The sequence below is a fragment of the Plutella xylostella genome, chromosome Z (genome assembly GCF_932276165.1).
Source record: "Plutella xylostella chromosome Z, ilPluXylo3.1, whole genome shotgun sequence".
Lineage (NCBI taxonomy): Eukaryota > Metazoa > Arthropoda > Insecta > Lepidoptera > Plutellidae > Plutella > Plutella xylostella.
Genome location: NC_064012.1, coordinates 2,660,043 through 2,687,182, shown reverse-complemented (window position 1 = coordinate 2,687,182; position 27,140 = coordinate 2,660,043). Strand labels below are relative to the sequence as shown.

The 27,140-nt window shown below is 37.8% G+C and overlaps 2 protein-coding genes across 3 annotated transcripts in view; one reads left to right on the top strand and one right to left on the bottom strand.

The window, feature by feature from the left end:
* Nucleotides 1-22,964, top strand: part of LOC119694828 (tyrosine-protein phosphatase non-receptor type 61F) — a 44,098-nt gene extending 21,134 nt beyond the window's left edge. Inside the window, exons 3-10 of one of the 2 annotated variants that reach the window (XM_048632576.1) lie at nt 587-849; nt 10,648-10,759; nt 11,199-11,312; nt 12,685-12,834; nt 14,828-14,981; nt 15,555-15,702; nt 18,294-18,413; nt 21,583-22,964. In XM_048632576.1, the coding sequence (XP_048488533.1) occupies nt 587-849; nt 10,648-10,759; nt 11,199-11,312; nt 12,685-12,834; nt 14,828-14,981; nt 15,555-15,702; nt 18,294-18,413; nt 21,583-21,625 (1,104 nt within the window). In that variant the 3' untranslated portion in view covers nt 21,626-22,964. Of the gene's footprint in view, nt 1-586; nt 850-10,647; nt 10,760-11,198; nt 11,313-12,684; nt 12,835-14,827; nt 14,982-15,554; nt 15,703-18,293; nt 19,724-21,582 lie in introns of those variants that run through there. The other variant, XM_048632575.1, reaches the window with a different exon arrangement.
* On the bottom strand, nt 21,688-25,858 carry LOC125491269. Its single transcript, XM_048632810.1, has 2 exons — nt 24,568-25,858; nt 21,688-21,695 (listed from the first exon to the last, which is right to left on the bottom strand). Exons 1-2 carry the CDS (start codon nt 25,610-25,612, stop codon nt 21,688-21,690), a joined length of 1,053 nt encoding a protein of 350 aa, XP_048488767.1. The 5' UTR covers nt 25,613-25,858.
* Between the last annotated feature and the right edge of the window lie 1,282 nt (nt 25,859-27,140).

Below are 27,140 nucleotides of genomic sequence, written 5' to 3'. Positions count from 1 at the left end.
ATTATACGAGTACCTATAGCTGTGTAAAAAGAATAATAAACAATGGCGTTTTAAAAGATACCCAATAATGAATAATTAACAGCATCAACTTGTTTTGTTTCGATTTTCGATCCCCGTGTTTACTTTATCTACGCGGAGTTACTTAGAAATACGATACACTTTTGTTGAGGGAAAAACATGATGAATGTTAAGCTTTGTGCTAAATCTAGATGTGTAGGTCTCCTCACGATGTTTTCCTTAACCGTAAGAGCTATTGTATACATTTAACAAGAACTTATTGTCAGCGTCGGGATTCGAACCCGCATCTCTGGCGTGAAAAGCGAGCGCTAACCTGAACTACCACCGCGCACCAATCATGTTTTATTATACATATAAATAAATATTAGAATATAATTAATTTGATTGCTAATATGTATTAAATAGTCACGTGTTCATTTAAGTTTCTATGAAAATGCCAGTATTTCTTGCGAAAGAACCCCTGAGTCACCCCATTTCGGCTGACTAAACCACCTTTGCGAACTCTCAATATACAAAAAAAAATTGGTGACCCCCACGTGATACACTGACCTCGGCCTCTCCCCCGCAGCTCGAGCGCGCGAACCGCCGCTACATCCTCACCCAGGGCCCGCTCAGCTACACCGTCGGCCACTTCTGGCTGATGGTCTGGGAGCAGGGCAGCCAGGCCATACTGATGCTGAACAAGATCATCGAGAAGAGCGAGAAGAAGTGCCACAGCTACTGGCCGGAGGAAGTGGGAGAGGAACACCGTATGGTGTTGGAAGATGTGAACCTGACGGTCGAGCTGATGAATGAGAAGGACTTCCGCTACTACTCCACCAGGGAGATCAAGTAAGTGAATGCTGGTTTTTAAGTTTGGAATAATAAGGGGGTTTTAGGTGGTTCTACTGGCCAAGCGCAAGCGAGGTGTGCTCTTTGGTGTCAAAACGTCCCTTCCAACCCCATTTGTGCAGCTGTCAGAGAACCTCCTGGACATAACTTGCTTTAGGAGACCTGGAAGTCTTTAAAACGACTCCGAACACAGGTCGGTCGTAGTAAGGACATTATGGCTAGGTAGGGATTCACGGAAGCAAAAAAACTGAGTTCCTTGTGTGAAGCGCCACAAACTATGGTGCACCTTGATGCCCCGCGTGTCCCTACACCGGGTTCCGCTCATCTCGCATAATCTTTATTGACCAAAACTCATTTCGCATAACTCGTATGGTCTAAACTTTTTTGGCCGAACCATCACTTTGCCAAGACTTATGTGAAGGCTCGTTTCGTCTAAAACTCTTTAGGCACAATCTTTAAACACCTAAGTTTCGTTTGCTCAAATTTATGTTCGTCTATACCTATGTATAATCTTGTTTCTCCTAATGTTATCTTAATAAATAATATATTAAGTATGTAGTAAATGTACAAATTGTGGTATTTTTCTCCTATATCCCGAAAATCACGACATTGTATGATCAAAAAATCGAAAGTTAACGACCAATATAATTATTACAAACCCCATGAGATCGAAACCTAAAAATAGGTGCGACGACGAGCAAAGCGAGGAGGAGCGTGTTAGGTGCACATGTTCATCAAAACCAAAGCGGAGCGCAGCGAAGCGGAGCGGAGCGTTTTCCAAACAGCGGAAACAATACAAGGCACCAGTTTGCGCTATGTAGGGAGACGCTCCGTCAAAGTTAAAGCCAAACGAATATTATTACTTTGTATAAACCTATGCCATAGCATTATTAGGCTATTCAAGATTTGGCCATACCATTATTAGGCTAAACAATGTTATGCGAAATAACTTTTTACTAAACGAGATTTATGCCATACGATTTTCGGCGTAACGAGACTTTGACCAAACGTTACTATGCAATACGAGATTAGGCAAATAAATCTTATGCCAAAAAAGGTAGAACCCCCTACACCTGTACGTGGGAAGAACTCATGACCGCTACCAGCGGTGCAGTATCTGTGGCCCAGTTCTAGGCATGTATTATTTAGCAACTTTGTTGGCTTTACGTCGACACGATAAGAAGAAGAAGGTGGTTTTCACATGTTGAACCGCCTTGTTGTATGTAACAAGTTGTTGGCATTTTTTCCGTTATAAGTAACATTTTTTTTTGTCAAACGAAGAACCGCCACATTTTATGGAAAATACTTAGAATTAAATATTACCTAATAAGCAGAAAAAAAACTTGTATAGTTCACAAAGTTTTGTTAGTAGGTATGTTGTTTTTATTAGTGTTTTAGCGCAACTACGAGAGTTTTTCAAACGGTTTTCCATTAGCCGATGCAATTGTGTTTGCCTATAAAAACCATGTCCGGCATTTTGCCAGTTTTGAAAGCAATTAGTAGCGTTTGCTCGGGGCAGAGTGATATGATTTCATATTCATCTTATTTTTATAAATATATGGAGTTGTTCTTTCCTCATTTATGGATCGAAATTGTCATAAAGGGGTTAATGATTTATGCCCGCCTGACTGAGATAATTCCGTCTAAAAACTTCCTTATTTATTTCGTATCCAGCGTCATCGGGCTCCGCGGCACGGGTCCTATTTACTATTTATCCCACGGGTTAAAAACTTCGATAAACTCGCTTAATGGACGTTCCAGTATGACACTTATCTATTGTCTATAACAGAATTTCATGCAAAAGTACCACACCACCACCACCTACGAGTACATACCACCTGTTAGAGCTCAAGTTTTTATTTTTAATCCGTATTAAAGGTTGTAGGTACTTGATTCAGAATAACAAAGCTTACAATCCCTCACTCGGAATACAATATAGAGGCTGGCATATGTACACAACCTCAGGTCTTACAAAGAATTAGTATAAAGTAGTCCTTCTGGGAAGTAGTCCGTATGGACTGAAGGATGTTGAACGCCTCCAGCATTGAAGCAAATATGTCTTGGCGTAAATGTATAATATTATTTTTTATCTCCCTTTGATGGATTTACCGTGGAGAATCTTTGATACAACCGTGTGCCCTTGAGGGGAGAGATGTGTCTCTTTTGTTAGTGTTTGTATAAACGTTTATGGTGTTCAATATTAGACACAAAAATATGATATTTTTTTTATTTACGAATTCGATGAAAATCTGCTAGAAATGGTTTCTCCCTGGATCTTCCGTTTTAATGTCGTCCCTTTCAGGTCACCCTTTGCATCCGAAGATCTTACTGGGCATCCTTTAAGTAGCATTTTAGTAGTAGACACGTAATTACGTATTTTATTTTCCAGAATCAAAATAAAGGGGAATACGATATTCATTAACTTTTTCGCCTTTATTACTGTGTTTCTTTTTTTACTTTTTTGTTTAACCCTACGGCTTATTTCACCCCTCCCTAGGATAAAAATGTTGACAGTAAGACTTAAATTGGAATTATTTTGCTGAACTTTATCTGCATTAAACATGATTGTTTACAAAACATTGCATAAATAACACAGTGGCTCTTACTATTATCACTTAGATTGATTTCGCTATGTCCTCCGGGAATCCTGTGTTCAAACACAGTAGTTTAATGTAAAGGCTAATATCGAGTTTCACGTGGGACGCAGGTAAACATCAGCTAAATAACCCTGAGGGCATAAATGCAATACTTCTCCTTCTAAGAAGTAAAGTGCCAGAGTGATGAAGCACAGATATCCTATATCTGGAAAGCTGGAAATAGTTTAAGTAAATTGAATTCAGTTAGAATCAGGAGGTAAATAGGTAAAAGCTAGTGATTCCGAGAAATCGATGTTAAAACAGTCGTATCAACTTGCAAAAGGATTGTCACTGTTTGAACTAAGTGGATCCTCTTAGTATTCGATTTAATTAAAATCAGTAGATAGCTAGGATATTTAATTTCAGGAGCAATCAATTTATTTCGGGCTTCTTGTTTGTCTGTGGCCTAATAGGTTTAATACAAATGTATGTACAGTACGATATTGGTTTCTCAGCAAATTCTATTTCTGAGTTAAGCAAACATACAGTACTCGTATGTACTCGTACGTGACGTTAAATAGCGTATTCCTTTTTAATTAAACAAACTGTAGAAAATTACATCGTGGTAAGAGCGATGTAACACGAGCGTTGTACCGTGTGCGTTGCGTCGACTGTGCGGTGACGACGACGCTCCAACTTTACAAATTTATAAATCTGAATCATAATCATCATCAGGTCTTGGAATCCCTTATCAGGAATATAGGGTTCGAACAGTAGATTTCCACGCTGATCGGTCCTGTGCCACGCCTTCGACTTCGTGCAAGGTCTTCAGATTTATTTATGTGTAGAACAAGTAGAACAACTGAGCGTCACTGCAACCTAAATACCGATAATGTGCAGTGATACCGATAAATTGAACTTCGCCCCACTTCTGTGGCACCCCCCGCATAGGATATGGAAATTATACAACTTACCGTGGTTCACTATTAACGTGTGAGCGTAGTCGGTGGCCAATTTATTACTATCCGGGTATCGAAGTTTATGTAGTCCAAACTAACTGGATAGTAGGAGAAATTAATATACCTAATATGTCCTGATTACTTTCATGGACATGGACAGAGAGCTGCCATACTACCACCGACACATTAGCAGCATAGCTTATCTGTCAAACAGCTGACAGATCCATACAAGTTATGTCAGTTTTGTTGTGTGGTGGTGGTACCGTACGTAGCTGTAGGCCTCGACCATGCAGCTCCAGAAACTTCTATCTTCTTCCTAACTAGCAAATTCAAACGGAATCATTCTGTGGCCCTCGGCCTTCAAGTTGTAGCAATAAACAACAACAAGTGTGCCCAAGGTGAATTGTGATATTCCCTGACATATTCAGGGGCTACGCCGTCTATGATTATTCTACACGGTAGAACGCGGACACTTATGTTATTGAACATACAATATATACAATTATACATGTAGGTACATAACCTTCGAAGGCTCGATGTCGAATTCGGGGTTCTACCTTTTTTGGCATAAGATTTATTTGCCTAATCTCGTATTGCATAGTAACGTTTGGTCAAAGTCTCGTTACGCCGAAAATCGTATGGCATAAATCTCGTTTAGTAAAAAGTTATTTGGCATAACATTGTTTAGCCTAATAATGGTATGGGTATGGCCAAATCTTGAATAGCCTAATAATGCTATGGCATAGGTTTATACAAAGTAATAATATTCGTTTGGCTTTATCTTTGACGGAGCGTCTCCCTACATAGCGCAAACTGGTGCCTTGTATTGTTTCCGCTGTTTGGAAAACGCTCCGCTCCGCTTCGCTGCGCTCCGCTTTGGTTTTGATGAACATGTGCACCTAACACGCTCCTCCTCGCTTTGCTCGTCGTCGCACCTATTTTTAGGTTTCGATCTCATGGGGTTTGTAATAATTATATTGGTCGTTAACTTTCGATTTTTTTATCATACAATATCGTGATTTTCGGGATGTAGGAGAAAAATACCACAATTTGTACATTTACTACGTACTTAATATATTATTTATTAAGATAACATTACGAGAAACAAGATTATACATAGGTATAGACGAACATAAATTTGAGCAAACGAAACTTAGGTGTTTAAAGATTGTGCCTAAAGAGTTTTAGACGAAACGAGCCTTATGCCACATAAGTCTTGGCAAAGTGATGGTTCGGCCAAAAAAGTTTAGACCACACGAGTTATGCGAAATGAATTTTGGTCAATAAAGATTATGCGAGATGAGCGGAACCCCGAATTCGGTCATCCAGGAAAGAGTATTGTGGATCTTTTTGGAGAGGCCTATGTCAAGCAGTAGATGGTAGTATAGTGGTTGATGATGATACTGTAACCCATCATACCCATATTCAACCATATATTATTATCAGGTCGCATTTCCTTTAGAATAGCCTTTGTAATGATACAATCAGTAAATCGTAGGATATTTCCTCAAATACAGGGTGTTAACTTGATTGCGTTGGAGCGGGAAATGGTAGATACAGCTGATGATACTGAACACGATAAGACATTAAAAAACGCATTTTATTTGCTTTAAGCTAACCAACATAAAACAGTTTTATTTAGTACATTTTAAAATTTCATAGTCACCCTATTCATGTTTAGGTACGTTTGACAGAATGACCATGAACTTGAAAGCCAAGATCAAGGCCAAAAAATTCAAAGAAAAGGTCAATAAAAAAGTATGCGTGCATCAGCACCACACTTGGAGCCACATCGTCAAGGTACCTACCGAGATTTTGGGTACTCAAAGTACCCAATCCATTGTAGACATTTCATTTTACTCCATAAGTATCACTTTATTGATACACAATTATCTTTTATGAATACAGAACAGTTTCATTTTATGCTTCATAACATAGGTCACACGTATTTACAGCACAGCACAACATAAAATGATCTCAAATGAGATTGGCCGCCGTGGTCGAAATTCGGCTAGGAGGATATTAAAACGAGATGAGGAACAAGGCTTGGTAATCAAAAGATAGAATTGTAGGTACCTTTTCCCTTTTAGGTAATAATTGTAAAAAATGATTGTAAACAAGTAAACAACAATGACTGACTGACAGACTAGATCCACAGAGAAGGTAATGACTATCATAAATACTCGATGGTTATGATACGCGAGATTGTTATTATTCTACTGGTATTTAAAGTGAGGCCATACTTATCCTCCTGACACCTGGCGTGCTATGAGTAGGACATTGAAAATAAATATAATATATAGTTTAAAAATACCTATATTAAAAGTTTTATGGAGTATCCCTGTTATTCCTTTAAAGTTTTATAAAGTACCTATCCCTTAAACAATTTGTTCTTTGACAAAGTGACAAAACAGTTCAGTAGTTAAAATTTTAATTTTTTTTTAAATTTTAGAACAGTGCGTACATTTATACCTCTCGGGGTCAGGAGGTTATTATGAGGATTTCCGTACTATTCGTCATCAAAGACGTCTCAATCGCAAGTACACAACACAAATCGAGATGAGCGAGTGTAAGTAAACCAATTCATCATTGAAGTAGACCCTGTTATCATCCTGTTATGCATTGTGGTCTTTTATCTTTAGCTGCGTACAGACCGGCCAAACGAACGCCAACGAACGGGTTTTGTTGACCTTCGTTGCTCAATCATAATACAGGGGCAGTATTATGTATGATAAATGTCCATCGGTGGGCGTTCGTTGGGCCGGTCTGTACGCATCTTTAGGTAATAAAAGAAAAATAAAATGTGGTGAGTATCAAGGGTGAATACTAAACGCTTACCTTATTCTGAGTAAAAAGGTTTAATTATTGTTCTGAGCTCCTAGAAAGTCATAAATTATATTCTGTACGATCTATCAAACTTTATGACAATCAGCTGTTTAATTGTTGATTAGTATGTCATTAATCACCATGAATAATTTCAATTTTATTTAATAATTGTTATTACCTACTGTGTAATTAATTACAATCATAGTTACATCAAATAAATTATGAAAAGTGAAGTTGATAACAAATTTACAGTGCGTGTTCTTTTGCAATCGAATGTCTCATTGGTTATGTGTTTGTGTAGGGTGACCATGTTTTTGGATTAAGGTAAAACTTTCCACTTTACTTTAGACTTTAAACATAAATATTCGAGATTCTGATGTTTTTTTTCTTAGAAACGTGCTTGGTTAGACTAATACTAACCCCCATTTCCCGCTCAAACGCATTCTAGTTAACACCCTGTATACAGTAGGGCGTCCCTTGACAGATTAATAAGTTGTCCCGATTGTCGTCTGCATATTTTATGTCGTTTGATACTGCACAGTCAAAAAGGCTAGTTTTGAATTGGAGTCAAAGTAACTACATTTTATATGATGCTGTTTTCAAAACGTTTACAGTATTTTTTTTTACTGTGTGCAGAATTCCACCGAACTACCTGATAGGTATTTTTCATTACAGTTGCGGTCGCAATGGTTTCACGATACTATTTTTGCAAGGGTATAAATATAAATAATTAAATAAGCCAGGAATTCTCGGCAACGTGTTAGGAACCGCATGCCTGCCTGTGACTGACACATACGGAATATTAAATTTTAGAATTCATGTTAGTTATTAACCCAGCATTCGACTACTTCCGAATTCCAAATAGTGTTACTGAAATGTCGATAGCTGTACCATCGCTCGGTTTTTTTTTCAATTACAAATACACTCGCGAGCAATAAAAAAGTTCACTCACAAAATGGCGACACCGAAAGGCCGCAATTTTGATAAACATTTAATTTAAAATTTGAGAATGATATTTATGATTTTAGTTGGTAATATTTTGATGTGATGTTTAACATTGGAGACACCGTCATCGAGCTAGCCTTGTCCGTTTAGCAGTAGTTTGGTGCTGTGTCACTGGAACTTTTTCATTGCTTGCAAGTGCAGTTTAAATTTTACCAAACTCGGTATTATAGTAATTGTATATTGTGCAATGAAGAATAAATAAATAAATAAGAACTACATATGAACTAGGGTTTCTGCTCGAGAATTCTCGAGCTCGAGAAGATTCGAGAAATTCGGCTTGGTTCGAGACGAGAAAAAAATCAGAAGACTCGAGTATTTCTCGAGCCTTGACATAAAAATTAAAAGTATTAATTTTGAATTTTCCTGCGCCGCTTAACAACACACACGTGTATTATGATTTATTATGTTTCATCTCCATTTAAGCTAGTGCTGTACTAATAATACCAATGAATGATAAAAAGATAACGTAGTAATAGTTACGTACTGTTCCTTAGTTCAGGTGGACCAAAAGAAGTCACCCGATGTTGTTTGGCTCTCATTTTTATTCTAAATGGAAAACTTTGATTCTGTTTTTTGATTAAGTAGAGAAGATGATATCGGCCAAATCGGACGGGCTTGTTTTATGGCATTTCTCATCACTTCAGCGAAAACTTCGGACGATAGATCGCACTCGTACTCGTATCGAATGTTGTCCTTCAGGGCTTCCAGAGACACGGGCTTATTCACATCAACACGGGTCTTCAAAAAACCGCACAAAAAACGGTTAAATCCGGCTATATATCCGGAAAAATGACAGATAAAACTAAAAAAAGGCGACCCGGAATCTTAATAAACACAATTATTCCGCGTTATTGGGGAGTATATCACTCCAAGGCTTCTGATTTTGTATTCTGCATATGTCTAGTCCACCAATATCAAAACTGATTTTAAATTGGCAGCCATTTGCACAAATGAGAGCAACTTCCAATAGGGTGATTACTTTCGGCCCACCTTGTACTAGTAATTAGTAGCTAGCTAGACAGCTAATTATGAGTATTAGTTAAGTATTTTTTGTGATTAAGTTGACAAAGAAAAATAAAAGGAGATTTTGTGTTTTTTTTTAAATTAAGGCATTTTTCTAAAGGTCTTCTTAGAAAGGCTCGAGACTCGAGAAGCCTCGAGAATTTGGGCTCGAGAATGAAAACAGGTCGAGAAATCAGAAACCCTAATATGAACAGATCTCCATGTGTCTTATAGTTTCAGACGTTACCTTACAGAGTTTCGAGACCGAGTTAATTATGCAATTTACGAAAACGAGTAATGTTAAGGTGTTTTTCTGTCATCTGTATTTGTCCAAAGTTTCATGATAGTATCCACTATAGGCTTTGTATGTGAGAAAACGTAAACTTTTATAGTTTAATGTAAACTAAGAAACCTGTACTAGACATACTGACCGCTCTTAATGTAACATCCTGTATACGACCTATGAAACCTGTACTAGACATACTGACCGCTCTAAATGTAACATCCTGTATATCGATATGGCAGTGCACTATCAATATCAAGCGGCCACACTAGTGCTAAAGTCCTTTGAAATTCAATTTGCACTGAATGATATCCTGCCTGCGATCCCGTTTCCGAAACCTATCGATGACTAATGGAATATGTTATTAATATACCTAAAAGCAGCTTTGCGACTGCAGAGATAGAGTTGTATGTTGTTTCACTGCCGAATTGGAAACACAGATTTAATGCGCTTTGTGTGTCCACGGGATAAACTGATCAAACGATATTTGCGGTTTTAATAAGAAGATATGGAATTTGGGGCTGACCAAATTATTATATTCCGTATAATATAATTGAATTTGAATGGTTATTAAATTTATGAATTTGAGAGTATGAAAATTACTGAAAAAGGTATTCATGTTGTGGGTATAGCAGGGAATTTAGTTTTTTTTTATATTTACCCATTACGCTTACTTTCCTTTCAACTTAAGGGAATTTCATTCAGAGCGTGTTTTTTTTTGCACTTCTTTGTCTTCACCACACGTACACAGAAGCTCAATCAAACTAATAATCATCACCCCAAAAAAACCCAAACTGCCTCCTGTCTTTACCCCAGAAACCCACTTCTAAAATTACCAGGATCATAGACGTCAAGGAACTTACATCACCCACCAACAATCTTCGCCCCCAAAAACCCCACATTTCAAATCTTCAAAACTTCCAAGATTTACAACATTCTTTCTGAACATTAAACTAACTAAAGCGTCTAAATCTACCAGGATAATAGACGGCGAGAGCGGATTAGAGCACATACACGATAGCTTTTTAGTTTTTGAAAACCCCGAATGCAAGACCATTGATTCACAGGTGCCTAATCCCACCCATAACCTCTACCCCCAAAACTCTTCACTAAAGGACTTACAACTAAAAGTCCTTGAAACTCCCAGGATCATAGACGGCGAGAGCGGCGAAGAGCGCACGATCACGCAGTACCACTACACCACGTGGCCCGACTTCGGCACCCCCGCCACGCCCGTGGAGCTTCTGAACTTCATCAAGGTATAATATACTACACTCACGAGCACAGACATACAGGGTGTTGCAAAAAGGGTATACTAAGCCGAAAGGGGGTTACTCAAAGGGCCACTCTGAACAACTTTTGAAAATTCATGAAAAAAATATCGCTTTCCATTGAAACGTTGGCCATCTGATGTTTTACTATGGATAATGTTTTTTCTTTCGCGAATTTCCCAAACTCGTAAAACAAAAGTTGAGCAAAATCTCCCTGAGTCACCCCTTTTCGACTAAGTGTTTTTGCAACAGCCTGTATAATACAAGCGTAAGGACAAAGATTGTCTGGTATAGAGATTGTCTTGAGCAATAAGGCCGCCTTTTTGTACTGTTTTTTTATTTGATAATTTGATTATTGTATTTCCTTGCGAATAATTTATTTTTTTTGGTATGATTTCCTTGCAAATAACATGTATTGTATTATAAGGTGGTGCGCGAGTCAGGCGTGCTGGACCCGGCCGTGGGGCCTCCCATTGTGCACTGCAGCGCCGGCATCGGCCGCTCGGGCACCTTCTGTCTGGTGGACTGCTGCATGGTCATCGTGAGTATTCATGATGTGATCTACAGGTGTAGCAGAATTCAAGTATTCGATTTTCGATTATATTTCTTTACGTCATGTTCGGGTTTTGCAATGTACAGTATGTTATGATTTCTCCTGTAATCTGACTAGGTACATTATCAGTCTAAACTTTTATGTTAGCTAGAGTTGCGACTTTGTAAGCGAGAAAACGTAAACTTCATAGTTTTCGACAAACTATCAAAGCCTATCCCGAAGTCAAAACGAAAACATTCACGAAGTAATTAGTGTCAAATTCAATACATTATAGATCGTTGTGAAAACAAGTTCACGATTGGTACACTATACTAGGTGTTTTATAGTGTTAGGTATATTTTTATATAGCAATGAAACAGTCTTGATTATATACAGTAAACAAATCTCCAATTAATGTAATGGTACCTAGATACAAGTATTTCAATAAATAGGTTTACGAGAAATAGCACATATTTTCACAGGTGAAATATTGCTCATTAATTTCATTATACGCCACTAATAGGCACGAGAAGGCTGCCAATTTGCTTTTCAATAGCTGACAAATATAGCCGGGGTTCGTCATAATACCATGAAACACTAAGTACCTATAATGATTTCATGTGAAATGGTGATTCACTCAGTTGGTAGTATCCGATCGTATTTTTGTTCAGATAACGAAAATTGAGATTCAGATGAAATATTTCCATTTAATGATTTTGTTTGTGCTATAAATACTATTTTTATGGGAAATTATTATGTTATGAGTGTATCCTTTCCAGAAGTTTCTTACAAAACACGCGTAAAAGCGCTCCAAAATATCGGCAGCCAAAATTTTGAACTCCTGTGCAAAGTTAGGGGTGTTATAAATCTAACGTGTCTGTGTGGTTGTGTGTCTGCTGTGTAAGCGTAGTTCCCAAATGGCTTTTTTAGGATCATAGATAACGTTACCATGAGCGTTATTTAGCCATACTTCACCAATTGTGCTTTTAGTGTTGAATGTCGGTGGTTTTAACGTTTGTTAGGTTAAACAGGTTGTTGCAAAAAGGGATGTACTAAGCCGAAAGGGGGTGACTCGGGTGGTCATTATAAGCAACTTTTGTTCTACGACTTTCGAAAATTCACGAAAAAAAAAACCATAGAAACTTTGTCGGTCACGTGACTGACTGTGTACGATGGAGAACCAATTTTCGTCCACCGCCCCGCACTAGGCCAGTGTGGCGGACTAGGCATAAAACCCTTCTTTCATTAGAAGAAGTCCCCTATCATCACTACCTATCACGTGCCCCAGGCGTGGGAACGTGATAGGTAGTGATGATACCCTTTTTGCAACACCCTTTACACTCCTATCAAAAACCCTCACGTTTGACCCCACTCCTGCCAGATCGAGAAGGAGGGCATCGAGAAGCTGGACATCCTGCAGGTGCTGATGGAGCTGCGCAAGGACCGCGCGGGGCTGATCCAGACGCCGGACCAGCTGCGCTTCTCGTTCCAGGCCGTGCTGGAGGGGCACAAGCGTCTCGCTCCGGACTGGGTGAGTTTTGGACTTGTGGACTTTTTTCACAGACCTGATATGACTAGATTCCCCAAGTGTACGGTCAGCTGCATAAGTGGCTATACACTCTTGTACCTTGTCAAACTGAAGAACTGTCAATATTTCAATGAATGGATAGGCGGTTTGTAAGATTGACAAGGTACCAAAGTGATAGCTCCTAATGAAGCTGACTGTACGTACTGCGCGTGTCAAAAGATTCATCATGATCAACTTTTGGTTCACTTCAACTTTGGTTTAGTTCGTCCAGCTATCATTATCAGTGTCAAAAATAATAATTCCTAAACAAATTTCGGCCCGCCCGGTTCTCATAGAAATAAGTGCATTTGTGGCATCTAGTCCTATAGGTCTGTGCATTTTTTATTTGGGGTGAGCAGTTTAGTTTGCTGCATCATAAAGGGTTAATCGTGATAACGATCTTCGGTTGGACAAATGTCGACTACAATACAATGCAATATTATTATATTTATCAAAGAAAACACATACTATACGAAAATGTTGTACGCAACCTTTGTAATTTTCTCTAAAAGCATTAATAAAAACCTTTCCGGAGTGAGCCTCAGTGAACCCGCCACCACCTGTTGTACCTACACAAAGAATTCTCAATGATGTCCGATGGGTAGATAGTTCACACAAAATTCGTAATTTTTCACTCTATTACGAGTTTTATTTCAAAGTGAATAAAAAAATGTACACGCTTTATTGTGTCATTTTAGCGACTGAAAAATCACTACTCCATTGTGAACTCAAGCAAAACTTCATTTTACAGAGCGAAATCAACAGACACGTGTAAAACTCCGTTGTCAAATAAAACATGTCCAGAACTGCAGCGAGCAAACAGAAAGAATTCGTTTGTGAAGTTTCGAACTCGTGTCCACGTTTAATATGAGACTCAAACGCCCGTTTACAGGAAAAGAGCATAAAGCATAGTTTCTGGAAACTCAAACTGTAGTGAAGCTAATACACCTGAAGGGTTGTTCATAAAAGTTCGCTCATTTCGTTCCCTTTACGATCCAAACTATGTTTGTCACCTCTCATATTCTCGATTATATTGTTCTCGAATAGAATAACCTCCAGGATAATCCCCTTTAACTGGACTAAATTCCGGTCGTCCTATTCATTTGTGTCCCATTGTGTAGAGATAAAGACTGTCAACAAACAAAATAGTACTACAACCTTCAACCCCTGAACAGCCAATGGCCTGTAAAAGAGCAATGACCGCTTTCAGCGTTATATGTTGCTACTAACGCCATCTACGCCAAAACTTACTAACTAATAATAGACAGAGAAAGACTACGATTATGAATTTGTAAGCATTTAGCTACGTTTGAATATTATGTACTTTGAAACGATGTTATGTTAGATACAAAATTTCTTCCCACATGGCTTTAGAATGTTAGACAGTAATATTGATTGTTTATCCATGCGGGCATCCGCCATCATCAGCTGGCACAAAATGTCGAAAAGTCGTGATTATCCAACCTGTCTTGACCGTCACAAGTGTATTTTTTTGAAATACGGCTGCTGATTGTAGTGATCAAGTATACTTACAATAGATACTTCTAGACTAGTCTTAACCAGCCTTCCTCCCCGGTGTAGAGTTTGACACCGTGATAATATTCTCCCGTTAGACTTGCATCAATCTCTGACTGCAACGGGTAATCTGAACTTCAGCTACCAGAGAGGTCTCTCTCTAAATCAACGAACGAACGAGCAAGAATTTTTACGCAATGGGCACGCTTAATACAACTAACTATACAGGGTGTTGCAAAAAGGGTATACTTAGCCGAAACCTAGGTGACGGAAAAAGCTATTTTTTTCGCGAATTTTGACATTCTGACGACAGGCTTAGAAAACATGCTGCACACGTATATAGGTTTTGGCTTAGTAGCTCTTTTCGCAACACCGTGTACAGTTATTAATTCGCGCTCGTTAGTTCGTCCATTTGGAGAGTGACACCCCACTACCCCACCAGGTGGAACCGGACGCCGAGGACGCTGATGAAGACGAGATCTACGTGGACATGAGCGAGATGGAGGCGCCCGCGCCGCCGCCGCCGCCGCGCGCCGGCTCGCTCGCCGCGCCGCCCAGCAAGCCGCTGCCGCCGATACCCAGCACCACATCCATGGGTGAGGAATCACATACCTACTATCTCAAGGGACGCCTTTTTAATCCAGTCACGACTAGCCAGTAGACATCAGGTCTATGGGTCTGGTCTGGTCTACTGCTGGATGTGGGCGTCTTCTAAGCTTCGCCATGAGACGTCTTCGGCCTTCATCATCCAGCCACTGCCAGTCATCTGTTCTGTGGGTGAGGATTCAGATTCTCTCACAGCACTCGGTCCTCGGCCTTCATCATCCAGCTGCCATCCGGCCACCTAGCCACCACGTCAGAAGAAGACATGGATCAGAAATTCTGCCACCATGTCTATGGGTGAATGTTTATCATCAGCCTGTGATTTTGCACTGCTGGACATATTATGCCAACTTTCAGGAGTAACATCATGAAACAGTGCAGCGCTTACCTATAGGTATTTTAGGTTTTACGTCTGTGCATTCCGTGCATTTTCGTTATTCTTTTTAAGGGACGCAATCATTTTTATTATTGATCTTACCAGCGACAAACCCTGAGTAATGAGATCCAAAATTGCCGCTAGCGTCATCTACGTCAACCACCACCACTAACCCCCCTCCCGCCCGCAGGCAACCTCCAATACTCGGCGGCAGACGGGTCGAGCTCGGACGAGTGTGCCCCTCCCCCGCCCCCCGCGCGCCGCCCCGCGCCCCCGCCGCCCCCCGGCCCCGAGGACCAGGAGCCCCTGCTCGACTCCGCTGAAACACCCCCCGAGAGGTTAGCCACCATCATCCGATGCGCCAACATCATCAAACGCTTCTTCAAAAAGCATTTTGGCTCCAAAACTGTCAAGTACAAGAGACTAAGCAAGCGAAATGAGGATGAGGATTAAGTTTTGGTTTTGGTTGTGTAAAGGAAAAAGGGTAAAGTAAAGGAATGTGATTGCAGGATTAAATCCTATTTAGAAGAAAACGATGAGATTGTTGTAGCTAAATTAAATATTTCATATTTATTAGGTATTAAGATGTTTGAAGATTTTTAATGATCTCATGTTGTTAATGTTAAGGTTTCTTAGATGTAAATGTCTATTTATATCATGTTATGTATTGTATTTCGTGGCATTCCAGATGAGTACCTGGTGATATTTATACAAGGCTGCATTGGATCCAATGCTGCATTTATAATGAAATCTATTTTACTACTGTTTTAATTAACAACGATAAAAAAATATTTACATACATTTTAAACAAAATCTCTAGAAAATTTACTTATTGTACAAACTTTTATATACGAGTGACACAAACTCGTACAAAACCGACAGGTACAAATAAAAGTACAAACACAAAAAAGTTACAGAGCAGTTTAAATATTGCCAATTCTATCGCATCATTATCAAAAACTATATTTCTATACGAATATATATCGTACATAACTTTACTCTAAAATGCAGGCCGGCAAGCTGAGTCAGTGAAATACATATTATATACAAAATATATAAAAACTAACAATATGTAAGTCCAGAAGACTATTTTACTGCCTGGCATATGCAGCAGGTGCTTTGATTTTGTCGTTTTAAGTTTGTTTTTTTTCCTTTCTGAATGACCGTTCATTTTGTTTAAGACGAATAAAAAAAAAGAGTTACATGTGAGCTCGCTTTTAAATGTTTGTAGGAATTGTCAATGACTTCTCAGTGGCATGTTTTTGGCATTACAGCGAAAGACATATGCATGTTATTAGTTAGTCGACTTGGTAGAATATTTAAAAAAAAGTTAATTAACACACAGTTTTATCTCCTTAAACTTTGTGGTTGAAGCATATAAACAACAAATACAGTATTCAAATACTTCCATCGGTATCAATGATAATACTGAGAGACCATTGACATTCAACTATCAGAACTCAGGAAAAAATGCGTAGTCGATGTGGACTGTTTATTAGATGTGCTTCCCCATGACTCCTTCACAATACACATATTGACATCATATTTATAATAGTTAAATAAAACAGGAATTTCAATTCAAATTAAACCAGCTACACTACAGATAAATTTATTATATTTAAGATCATTTTGCCTATGAAAACTTCACAGAAACGCGGACCGCGTAAATAATACATAATTGTAGATTGACACAAACGCTTCATCCGACCAACTGACCCATTGTCACGGAACTCACGAACACAGGATTAGTTCACACTAAACTGTGCCAATAGTGGTTCTGCCGTGCATGGATCATATTTACTGCGAAAATGCGCTTTACAATAACATTTAACATAAATTTTGCCTGAAAAACTAACACAAGTTCAAGAAAAGTGCCCGACTTATCTCTGGAAAAATATGGATCTATAGACCAAGTGGAAGGGTCACAGTTCCAAAAGTATTCCTGGAGCTCCAAATCTTGGTCACATTTAAGGAATGGCTACTCATTCCAATAATCTTGATACTTTATCAAACATTTTGCTAGCGTTGTTACGCACTGCGGCTTCGCATCTCGTATCTTTCCTTTCTCTAAAAGTGCACAGCGAAATTACTCTTGTATCTCTCTTACTATACTGTGCAATCCACTAAGTAATAATCTACATGGTATTTGCAACTCTGAACTTTAAACATAAACCTTACCTATATGTATGAATTTATTTATTATATTTTAAGTCCCTTATCCTTTTACTACAGCTGTAGTGACAAATATTGAGACTACGTGGCTTGTTAATCAAGTTAGCTATAAATATTTATTTTACCAGACTGCGCAATCAAAAATTTAGTCACATTATTTGTCGTTACAGTAGTACTCATTGTCTGTCATGTCTCATCAATGAATCATATTTCATCACCCCTCAACTTCTTTTTAAGAATGAAGTCAATGTATCTATATGTGTTTATTACAATAACGGCACGCTATGATGACCATTTAGACAGATTACCTAGAGCCAAAATTAAAAGTATAATATCTTTTAATTATGCAAAACCAAGCCACGAGAAAACTATTTTAATGCCAGCTCCATCATTCATCGATCACTACTTGTGTTGGCGATCCCAGAAGTGACAATACAATGCATTTGAATTGTGTCGAAATTCCCTGAGGCCGAGTGGCCTGCCGATCCGACCACAGCTAATTCCAAACAGGAATACTATGCATTGATATTTTTACTGCACGTCACTATTTAAATAAAATGCCAGCTAATCGCCCTCAACGAATTTAATACGGGACTAACAACCGTTTGTACAAAAACGTCAAAGCGTCATCACAGCGTGCCAAAACTAGTAGAAATTAATGTTGTTTATGGCTGTCCCTCTTCGACTGTGTCAGCTGTGTCATGCATGCCAGCAGCCCCACCTCTACAGTGCATTAATATGTGTGATTTCCCGGCAGTTTGGCTGATGTGCCGTCCACGTCGGAGCTGCGCCGACGTCGCACCGAGGACCTGGCCGAGCGAGTGTCGGCCATGAAGCGGAAGGCCAAGGAGGCCGACAACTGGAACTCACTCAAGAGGTCGCTCTACAAACCACTCACCATCACATTCGGCGTACTAATCGCTGGCATCGTTATTTACGCATACGTCAAACACTAGGCCGCCATCTTGGCTCCGTTACCAGCTAGACAAAATGGCCGTCGCGCATAGCTCGCTTTCGTGGGGTTGAGAAACTGAGGCACTATTTTTGGATCCAAGCGGAATTTTAGTAACGTGGCCGTGTAGCGTGAAATGAACCAGTCACTAACCAGGCGAAGTGTTGATGGTACAGCAGTGGCCCTATTCGGTTTTCTGAAGTTCTTAACCCCGATTGAAAAGTGAGCTCTGATGGAAATACGTCTGGAGACAGGGTCTAGTTGGAAGTTGGAGTTGATTATCGATTTATTACTTTTTCAGTCCATAATCTAATTAATTAATTAAATTTAAACTACATTCAAACACGAAACCCAACAAAAATAAAAACGGGAAAAATATAGGTATGCGTATTGGTTGAACGAATTTACAAACTTTTTGATCGATTTATACTAATGTACTTTTTTGTGTCATACAGACCTTTTATACATATTTTATTTTATAGTAAAAATAAATTAATCGTTTATAAGTAAATAAAATAAGCTAAGTACCTACCTACTCAGCATCGTAGATAGAAAGACTTAGTTAAAACATCACACGCGCTTAAATATATTATTTTTTTACTTTTTATTTAAATTACTTTAAAGATAATGCATTTTGAAACATTAACATTTAAATATCATTTACTAACGCTACACTTACGGACTCGCAATAAACCTAGTCTAACTTTGGCATAGCTGTTTCGTTTTTATCTCAATTTGTTGTGTAATCACTCCGGCATTAAATTTGAGTGTAATAGCTTTGCTAACTTTAGACTATTGTTATTCGTATAAGAAATTACATACATTAGAGAGCTCAAATAGTCAAAACGATTCACGAAACATAAAACATCGAAAAAGATCTCATAATTACTAAACCACTAAACAATTATTTTTTTTTCAATTTTGATATGCTCAATGGCATTGCTACTGATAATTGAAATTGTTATATAACAATAAAGATTATTATAGCGTTTTATTTCCCCAACGTCGTCATCCCTATTACTTATGATCGTACCGTATAACTTGATGCATCAACGGCCGCTGGTTGGTCAACTACAACCCACCACGTCGCGTGTGATTCGAGGACCGGGGATCCGTAATATCTCATTGGTCCATCAGTGTATCTTATTTACACTAAGTCAGTTATACGGCAAGATCAACGCCAGAACAAAAGGCGGCCATTCAGTGATGTGTCTAAATAAATTAATACAAAACTATCGTCTGTTTATTTAGTCTGCTTTAGATTTTTTTAATTTTCATTTTTTTTTCGTTAATCCCATATCCTCCCTATAACATAGTCTACGGTTATACTTGTTACGTGTAATAGACGTGTTCTTAGTATGGAACAAATAGATATATATTTATTACTGACTAATATTTTATATGCAAGTAGGTATATGACTTATTAAACTATTACATAGGTATACAGAAGTCTATATAACTACGTATTTACCTAATAGATTTTAAGAACACCTATATGTATTACATCTTGTATGTTGTAAAATTACCGTGTATAGAACGGAATTACTACTATAACTTGTATTGTATATTGTATTCTATAAAGAAAAACGAATTTTTCCCTGAAGGTCGCTTCCCATAATGTCGCTCCTCAACAGACGTCTTACCTGCATTCCCATTACATCGCTCTTCATCTTACTGTTAGTCCCAGAATGTCGCGCTAACTTATGGTACAATCATGGTTAGTCTTTTTCAAACAATATTTTAAGATTGCTTAAAATTGTTCTTATACAGGGTGTTGCAAAAAGGGTATATACTTACTACAAAATTCGTGAAAAAAATGTTCATTTTCCATAGTAACTTAGTTGATCACATGACTTCTTACTATGGAGAATGTTTTATTTTCGCGAATTTTGAAATTCTGATTTCAGATTTGGGGTTAGATATAACCAAAAAACTTTATACAAGGTGTTGCAAAAAGGATATACTAAGCCGAATACAGCATGTGCAGCATGTTGGATTCGGCTTAGTATACCCTTTTTGCAACACCTTTTATAAAGTTTTTTTTATTCTTAAAAGAATAATGAGATGGTTGGAATGATGGTTGCGTTATTTATTTGTTTTGTATTTCTATTTATTATAATTTTTATGAAAATTCTGACTCTGACAGTACTGATTCTAACCATAAATGTGGCGCGGTGTGCCGGGAACCACTGTGAAGCGAGGAGCGAGGTATTGGGAATTGAGGTAAAACGCAAAGCGACATTATGGGAAGCGACGTTAAGGGAAAAATTCAGAAACAACTAACAACTGTCTATTTAAAATTTCCCTAGTTGTATGTACCTACATAACTATCCTATTAGGTAAGGGGGCCCCAAAATCAAGGTGGATTATTTAATTTAGACCACTTAAAACTTACATAGTTTTTTCTGATCTAAATTAAATGTCTACTTTCAAGAGATAATTATTATTAATCGTTTAACATTAAGTATATTTTACCCATACTAATGCTTATTCACACTAACATGTTTACGTAATAAATGTATTGTTCGTTAAATAAATGATTTAATTCTCAATGTACAACGGATTCATTATTTATTTTTAATTACGAAATGCAACGAATGTCCCAATGGATAGCTGAACGTCTTTAACTGAAGAAAACTGTCTACCTACTATATAATTACATGAGGATATTCGACTATACGTATACCACAAGCGACCTATAAAAAACTACATTACTTATAAGTAGGTACCAAAAATCGTACGATACGCGTAACATCGCTAAAATAAATTTCAAGTTATACTCACATATTATAACAAAATTGATCGAAAAAAACCCCATAGGTAGGTAGACGCCAAAATTCCACTGTGAGCCAAAATCATAGCACGTTGCGGCACGCACCTACCAATGCCATATAAAACTGCGACTAAGCGAATACATTTTAATATTTACTTATTTAATAGCATTTCATCACAATGCACATACGTTACTAATTCAGTTTTCACACTAAGTATTCAATAATAAAACCTACGCATTATGTGACATTATCGCAGTTATTTCATTCGCCTCCCTACTACCGAGGCAAAATCTTTCTGACGGCGGATTTGTTAATTTCAGGTGTAAATCGGAGGACAGTCCTAGTAGCGAAACCGAAGACTGAGGAAGATAGGTAAACAAATAAAATCTAGATTAATATTTATAATTCGGTATAATAGTCCTGGTTCACGAATCTGGGGGGTCACTATAGAAATCGCATAACGTACATACGAACAAGAGTTGTCACGCAATCAGTACGGTTAATTGGAGAGTCGTGGTTAGCGCTGCAGTTTTGTATTTACTAATTTCGAAGCGCTGCCCTAACCACGACTCTATCTCATTGTATTAAGGGTACCGATTACATGAGAAATCTCGTTTGTTCATTCCCTCAATTTGTATAGTGACCCCTTGTATTTTTATTTTCTGATTCTAATACACAATTCTTTGACTTTGTAAGCAGTAGTTGCAATAAATTATTTATACTTACCTAATTATAGATTGGCTAGATAAACAACTATTCGAAAGAAAAGCTACATTGAAGTGCCAAAGTGATTGATGAAACAATGGCGAATCGTTCTATGAACCTTTACTGAGCTGCTATCACTAGGTACAATCAATTTAATTTTCACACCAGAAATAGATATAAGTTAAAACTTCTTTTTACGATAATCACAAAATTGCGTCACATAAGTTATCATTTGTTAAGGAAGCCTAACTTCATAGCCAAAGCTAGGCAAGTAGACACGAGTACCTAGGCAGGATTGATGGCACGATCAACTATTCGGATGAACTACCACTGAGATTCGTAATATGTAATATGCTGTTGCAAAAGGTATTCAGAAGGGCTTGGGCACAGGGCGCATTTGAGACGTGACAAAAGTTTTGCATCGCGCAGAAAAAAGAGTGATCGCGACGGAGAACTTTGTCACGTCGATATAGCGCACCGTGCTACAGGGCCAGGCAGTGGTATAGACAGCCGAAAGTGAGTAATGAGTCACCCCTTCGGCTATTCCCTTTTTAGCACCGTGCATTATGAAGATTATCTATAGTTCATTGAGGATGGTAAGTCATTGAAAAACTAAATTAGATTATATTTATTTTGGTCAGACCGGGACATTCCTTGCTGTCTTATTTAATTTTCGTAATTGCTATATAATGTACCTATCAGTATTTTATAACATCACCCTTACTAAATACCAACATTACATGTTTAGAAGCGTTGTTACATTACATTCTTATAAATTAGTAATTTTGGAACTGTTCACCGACTTCGAGGTAGTAATAATAATATTTATTTCGTTTGATTATTCTATTTCTTGTTCAAATTAGGTTTTTAATACCTACCTACATAAAGCAACATTATTGAATTATTATTAAATAAGCAGTGGAACCTACGATACAAGTTTCAGTTCAACCGACCTATGAACTTATGTTTCCGATTTTAAACGAAAGCGTTATATAAATGTATTAAATTAACTAGAAAAATATATTACTTAAACTATTTATGTTATTATGTATACCTATAAAATCCATGTGAATGCCAACGTTTCTTTTGCGGTTAGTAGTAATAAATAACACTTGTTAGACTTGATAAATAATGTTATCTATGTCGCTTCTACTCATAGGACAACGCATGGTAAGCCACTAGCCCAGTGTGTAGAGACGGCATAAAAATGGGTAGGTAGAGTAGGTCCTACTATACTCACCTATCACTTATTAAATGTGATTTCATTAGAAACCTACCTTCTATAACCGATATAAATGTAAGTAAGTACCTACATAGGTCCTACCACTTATTTTGTAGTAGCGCTAACTTGATTATGAAATACAGCGTTCTGATTGGCTGATTTTTCTTGACGGGGCTTAAATTCATGCTTGGGAAGGGAAGATTTTCTCAAGCAATAAACTGGGCTTGTTAGACATGTTAACTTAGCTTGTTACTTTATGAAAATTAATGTAATCCTACTCGATAAAACAATAAAAAATGATTCAATGTAGAATGGCGTTTTATTTTTAAAAGTTTTACTTTATTTCGTGGTTGGTAGGTAGGCAGTACAAAACAAAACAACATATTTTATTTGACAAAGAATTTTACTTACTTACTTAACATTAATCCATTAAATAACATTCTACATTAAAACGATAAACCCTAAATAATCTAACATCAAATGTGTGTATTATGTATATATGAAATAATATGATAGGGTCTCATTTAGGATAAAAATCACAATATCAGTCAGACGTTCACAATTAAAAATATTGAATTGAAGCAGTGCCTACCTATTCCCAATTTCTCACTGGAGAATTTTAAATAAAGCAAAACTATAGCTCGACAACTTCGTGCGCGACCCTCCTTGCGGGGTGAAAGACGCGGAGGGGGCGAGGTAGCACGACATGCTACACACGTAGAAAAGTGTGCCCGGATTAATCTCACGATAGCTTGTAACTATTTCTGACGTAATGTAAGAGTAAGTAAAATTTTATTCTATGAGTGTTCCCGTAAATGTAAATATTTAGCTTAAAATTTATAGTTTGACAGAATTAAAATTAGGATGTCTACCTTCAGAATATCTACCAATTTGATTTTATTTATGTAAAATTGTTTTATTTTATAAATCAATTTCCATGTCACTTTCATGTTCACTCTCTGTTTGAACTTGTTCATCGTCGTCGTCATCCTCATCTTCATCATCGTTTTCATTAACTTCAATTATAAATCTAAAACAAAAACAAAAAAACATTATACCTACTTTGAAGTATAATGTACTGTACGCCAGTCATATTAGTTCAGTGTATACCTAACTATAATATTTTATGTTTAATTTACATTATATTAAAAATAAACAATAACATACCTGTCCAAAACATCGTCAAATACTCTATCAGATTTATAATATTCGTCTTCATTTTTTATGACATGGTCGTCACAATTTCTCCACTTTTCAGTCGAATAATTAGAGAAAAGCAACTCTAAGTCTTTTATCTTTTTATCTAAGTTAGAGTCAATCGACGTTCTTGCGAGCTCGCCTTTTACGTACCCCCACACAAGTTCAATAGGATTTAAATCCGGGTGGTATGGGGGTAGGCGAAGCACGATATGGCCATTTTCTTTCAAAATTTCATCAATTTTGTATTTTTTCTCTGTGTTTTGCTCATCAATTACTTTCATTAAATCACATTTACGCATAGAGCTATCATGCTGAACACCCCTGCGTTCTAGCCACTGCTGCATGTCACTTTTCAGGGAACTCATTGTAGGCTTCTTCTCGATTTGAGTGCTATGGTAAGCTGCGTTATCCATAACAATAACAGAATTTGGAGGAATGTTTGGTGTAAGTTTTTCATCAATCCACTTTCGAAAATTTGTGGCATTCATGTCACCATGATAATCACCGGTCTTTGAGTGTGATTTGAACATCAGTAAAGCATTATGTACAAAGCCATTGCGGCTGCCAGCGTGTACAATTATTATCCGAGGTCCTTTACCGATGTTTTTCATAGCCCCACGTTCCGTATTAGACTGCCAGCATTTTTGTGTCGCGTGGTTTTGATTCACGTAAGTTTCATCCAGAAAAATTATTGACTTACCGTCCTGGCGGTATTTTTTTATATGTCTGATGTAATGCCACCGTAGGCGCATTATGTCGTGACGTTCAATCAATATTTTTCGCTTTGACTGGCATGATAAATATTTGAAACCAAGCCTACGTATTGTCTGTCTCAAGTACTCACGTGAACAATGAAGAACATCGTCTTGTTTTAACTCCGCATTTAACTTTTTCAACGACGGCATACATTTTTTGACATTATACCACTGTGTAATTTTTCTGCGAATGACACCTTCCGTGAAACTGTCAATTTCAATCCTTTTTTTAGGACTTATATTGTTTTGTGGTAATTTGAAAGTGCTGCCCTGTGCCTCCATGGATCTCGCTTCTTTTATGATTTTTTGAATGCTGGTTTCCGAAAAACCGGTCGCTTCAGAAACAGTTTTTTTCAAATTAATATCGTTTGCGTATTCAATCGTCGACCGGTCATTTTTGCGACTTTCAAAATACTTGTACACTTTATATACAACATCCTTAGTCTGTCGTGTAATAATCTTACTCATTATTGCCGCACCAAGCCTTAGCCGCGTAGCAGGCACACTGTTCAACAGGAAACCCCCGAAGATTATAGTTTTATCATGAGATTTAATCTATAATTTGCGACTAGGACATTATACTTCAATGATTTTCGAATACGATTTGTATTTGCTTTGACATTATTTTATTGACAAATCATAGATAATAAAACAAATATAAAAAGGCAAATATTCGTTATTAAAAAAGGTTATATGATTATAAAAAATAAAAAGGTAAATATTCCAAGGTAACGGAATCCTTACGATGTGGAATATCGCAACTTCTTCTGGCTGGTCCAACGGGTCGATTGGAAGCCGTCCATGTTGGACACCACTTTCGAGTCGCAGTAGCTGTTTGGTTATCCTCTCCCTCCATCCTTCCTACCATGGAATGTTTCTATCAATTTCAGCACTATTTTCGGCGAAGTTTTTGTCTTTATTATTCGTGTATACTTTCTGATTCTCTTCAAATGTGTATATTTTATTTGCAGAGATTATTACACTATCGAACAATGTCTTTTTGTGTTCCACAACTTCGATTTCACCAGAATCATTCAGTAATTATTAGTGACTTCCATTTTCTTTAATGAAGAAGATTATAATCTTCCACCTTCAATTTTGGTCGCTTTCCCAGTTACAAGAACTGACAACTGACGCACTGTCTTATGGACTCTTCGTCTTTGTTGTTTACTTTTTCGTTTCTGACTGCGCCGCACCAACCTTTAGCCGCGTAGCAGGACTGATCCGGTACGCTGTTCTACAAGAAGCCCCTTAATTTGAGAAATTATACGATTTGTTATTTTTTCGTTGTTTTGTTGACGAATTATAGATACCTAATAATAATATAATGATAATATTAAAAAGATACCTAAATATTCCAACGATTGTGGAGGCTCCGGCCTCAACACTCATCTTAAGACTAATGGTCTCAGGATCAGTGGTCTCATGTGCGTCGAACTCAGATTATGACAGATTTGACAACACATGTGGCCGCCTCGACTGCTCGGCCGAGACTGCCGTAATAATGACGTGCAGTGCACGCGTTGCCCTTCCCCGCTACCTAACCGCTACCCGCTGTCGTCTTGGGTACCTCGTCCCCTCCGCGTCTTTCACCCCGCAAGGAGGGTCGCGCACGAAGTTGTCGAGCTATAAGTAGGCATGGAATGCTGTGCTGTGATTGACGGAACCTATTGACGTTAGGCAAGACTTAAGTTAAGTTTAAGTTCTCGTGCTTAAGAATATAAATTCAAATGGGCCTAAGCCTATTTTTTTCTAGACCAAAAGGTGTAGTGCTTACCGTTTAACTGCATTTGGTTTAAACCAGCTATACTCAAACTGCGGCCCGCGGGCCGCATGTGGCCCGCCGGGCCTTTATCAGTGGCCCGCGCGCCATGAGAGATAATAGAGAATATATATACATTCTGTGTAAAAAGTATCGGGATTATATCCATAAAACATTTTTTTTTGTTATTCGTCCAAATTTATTTTATCACCTTCAAAGTTTGGTCCTTCAGAA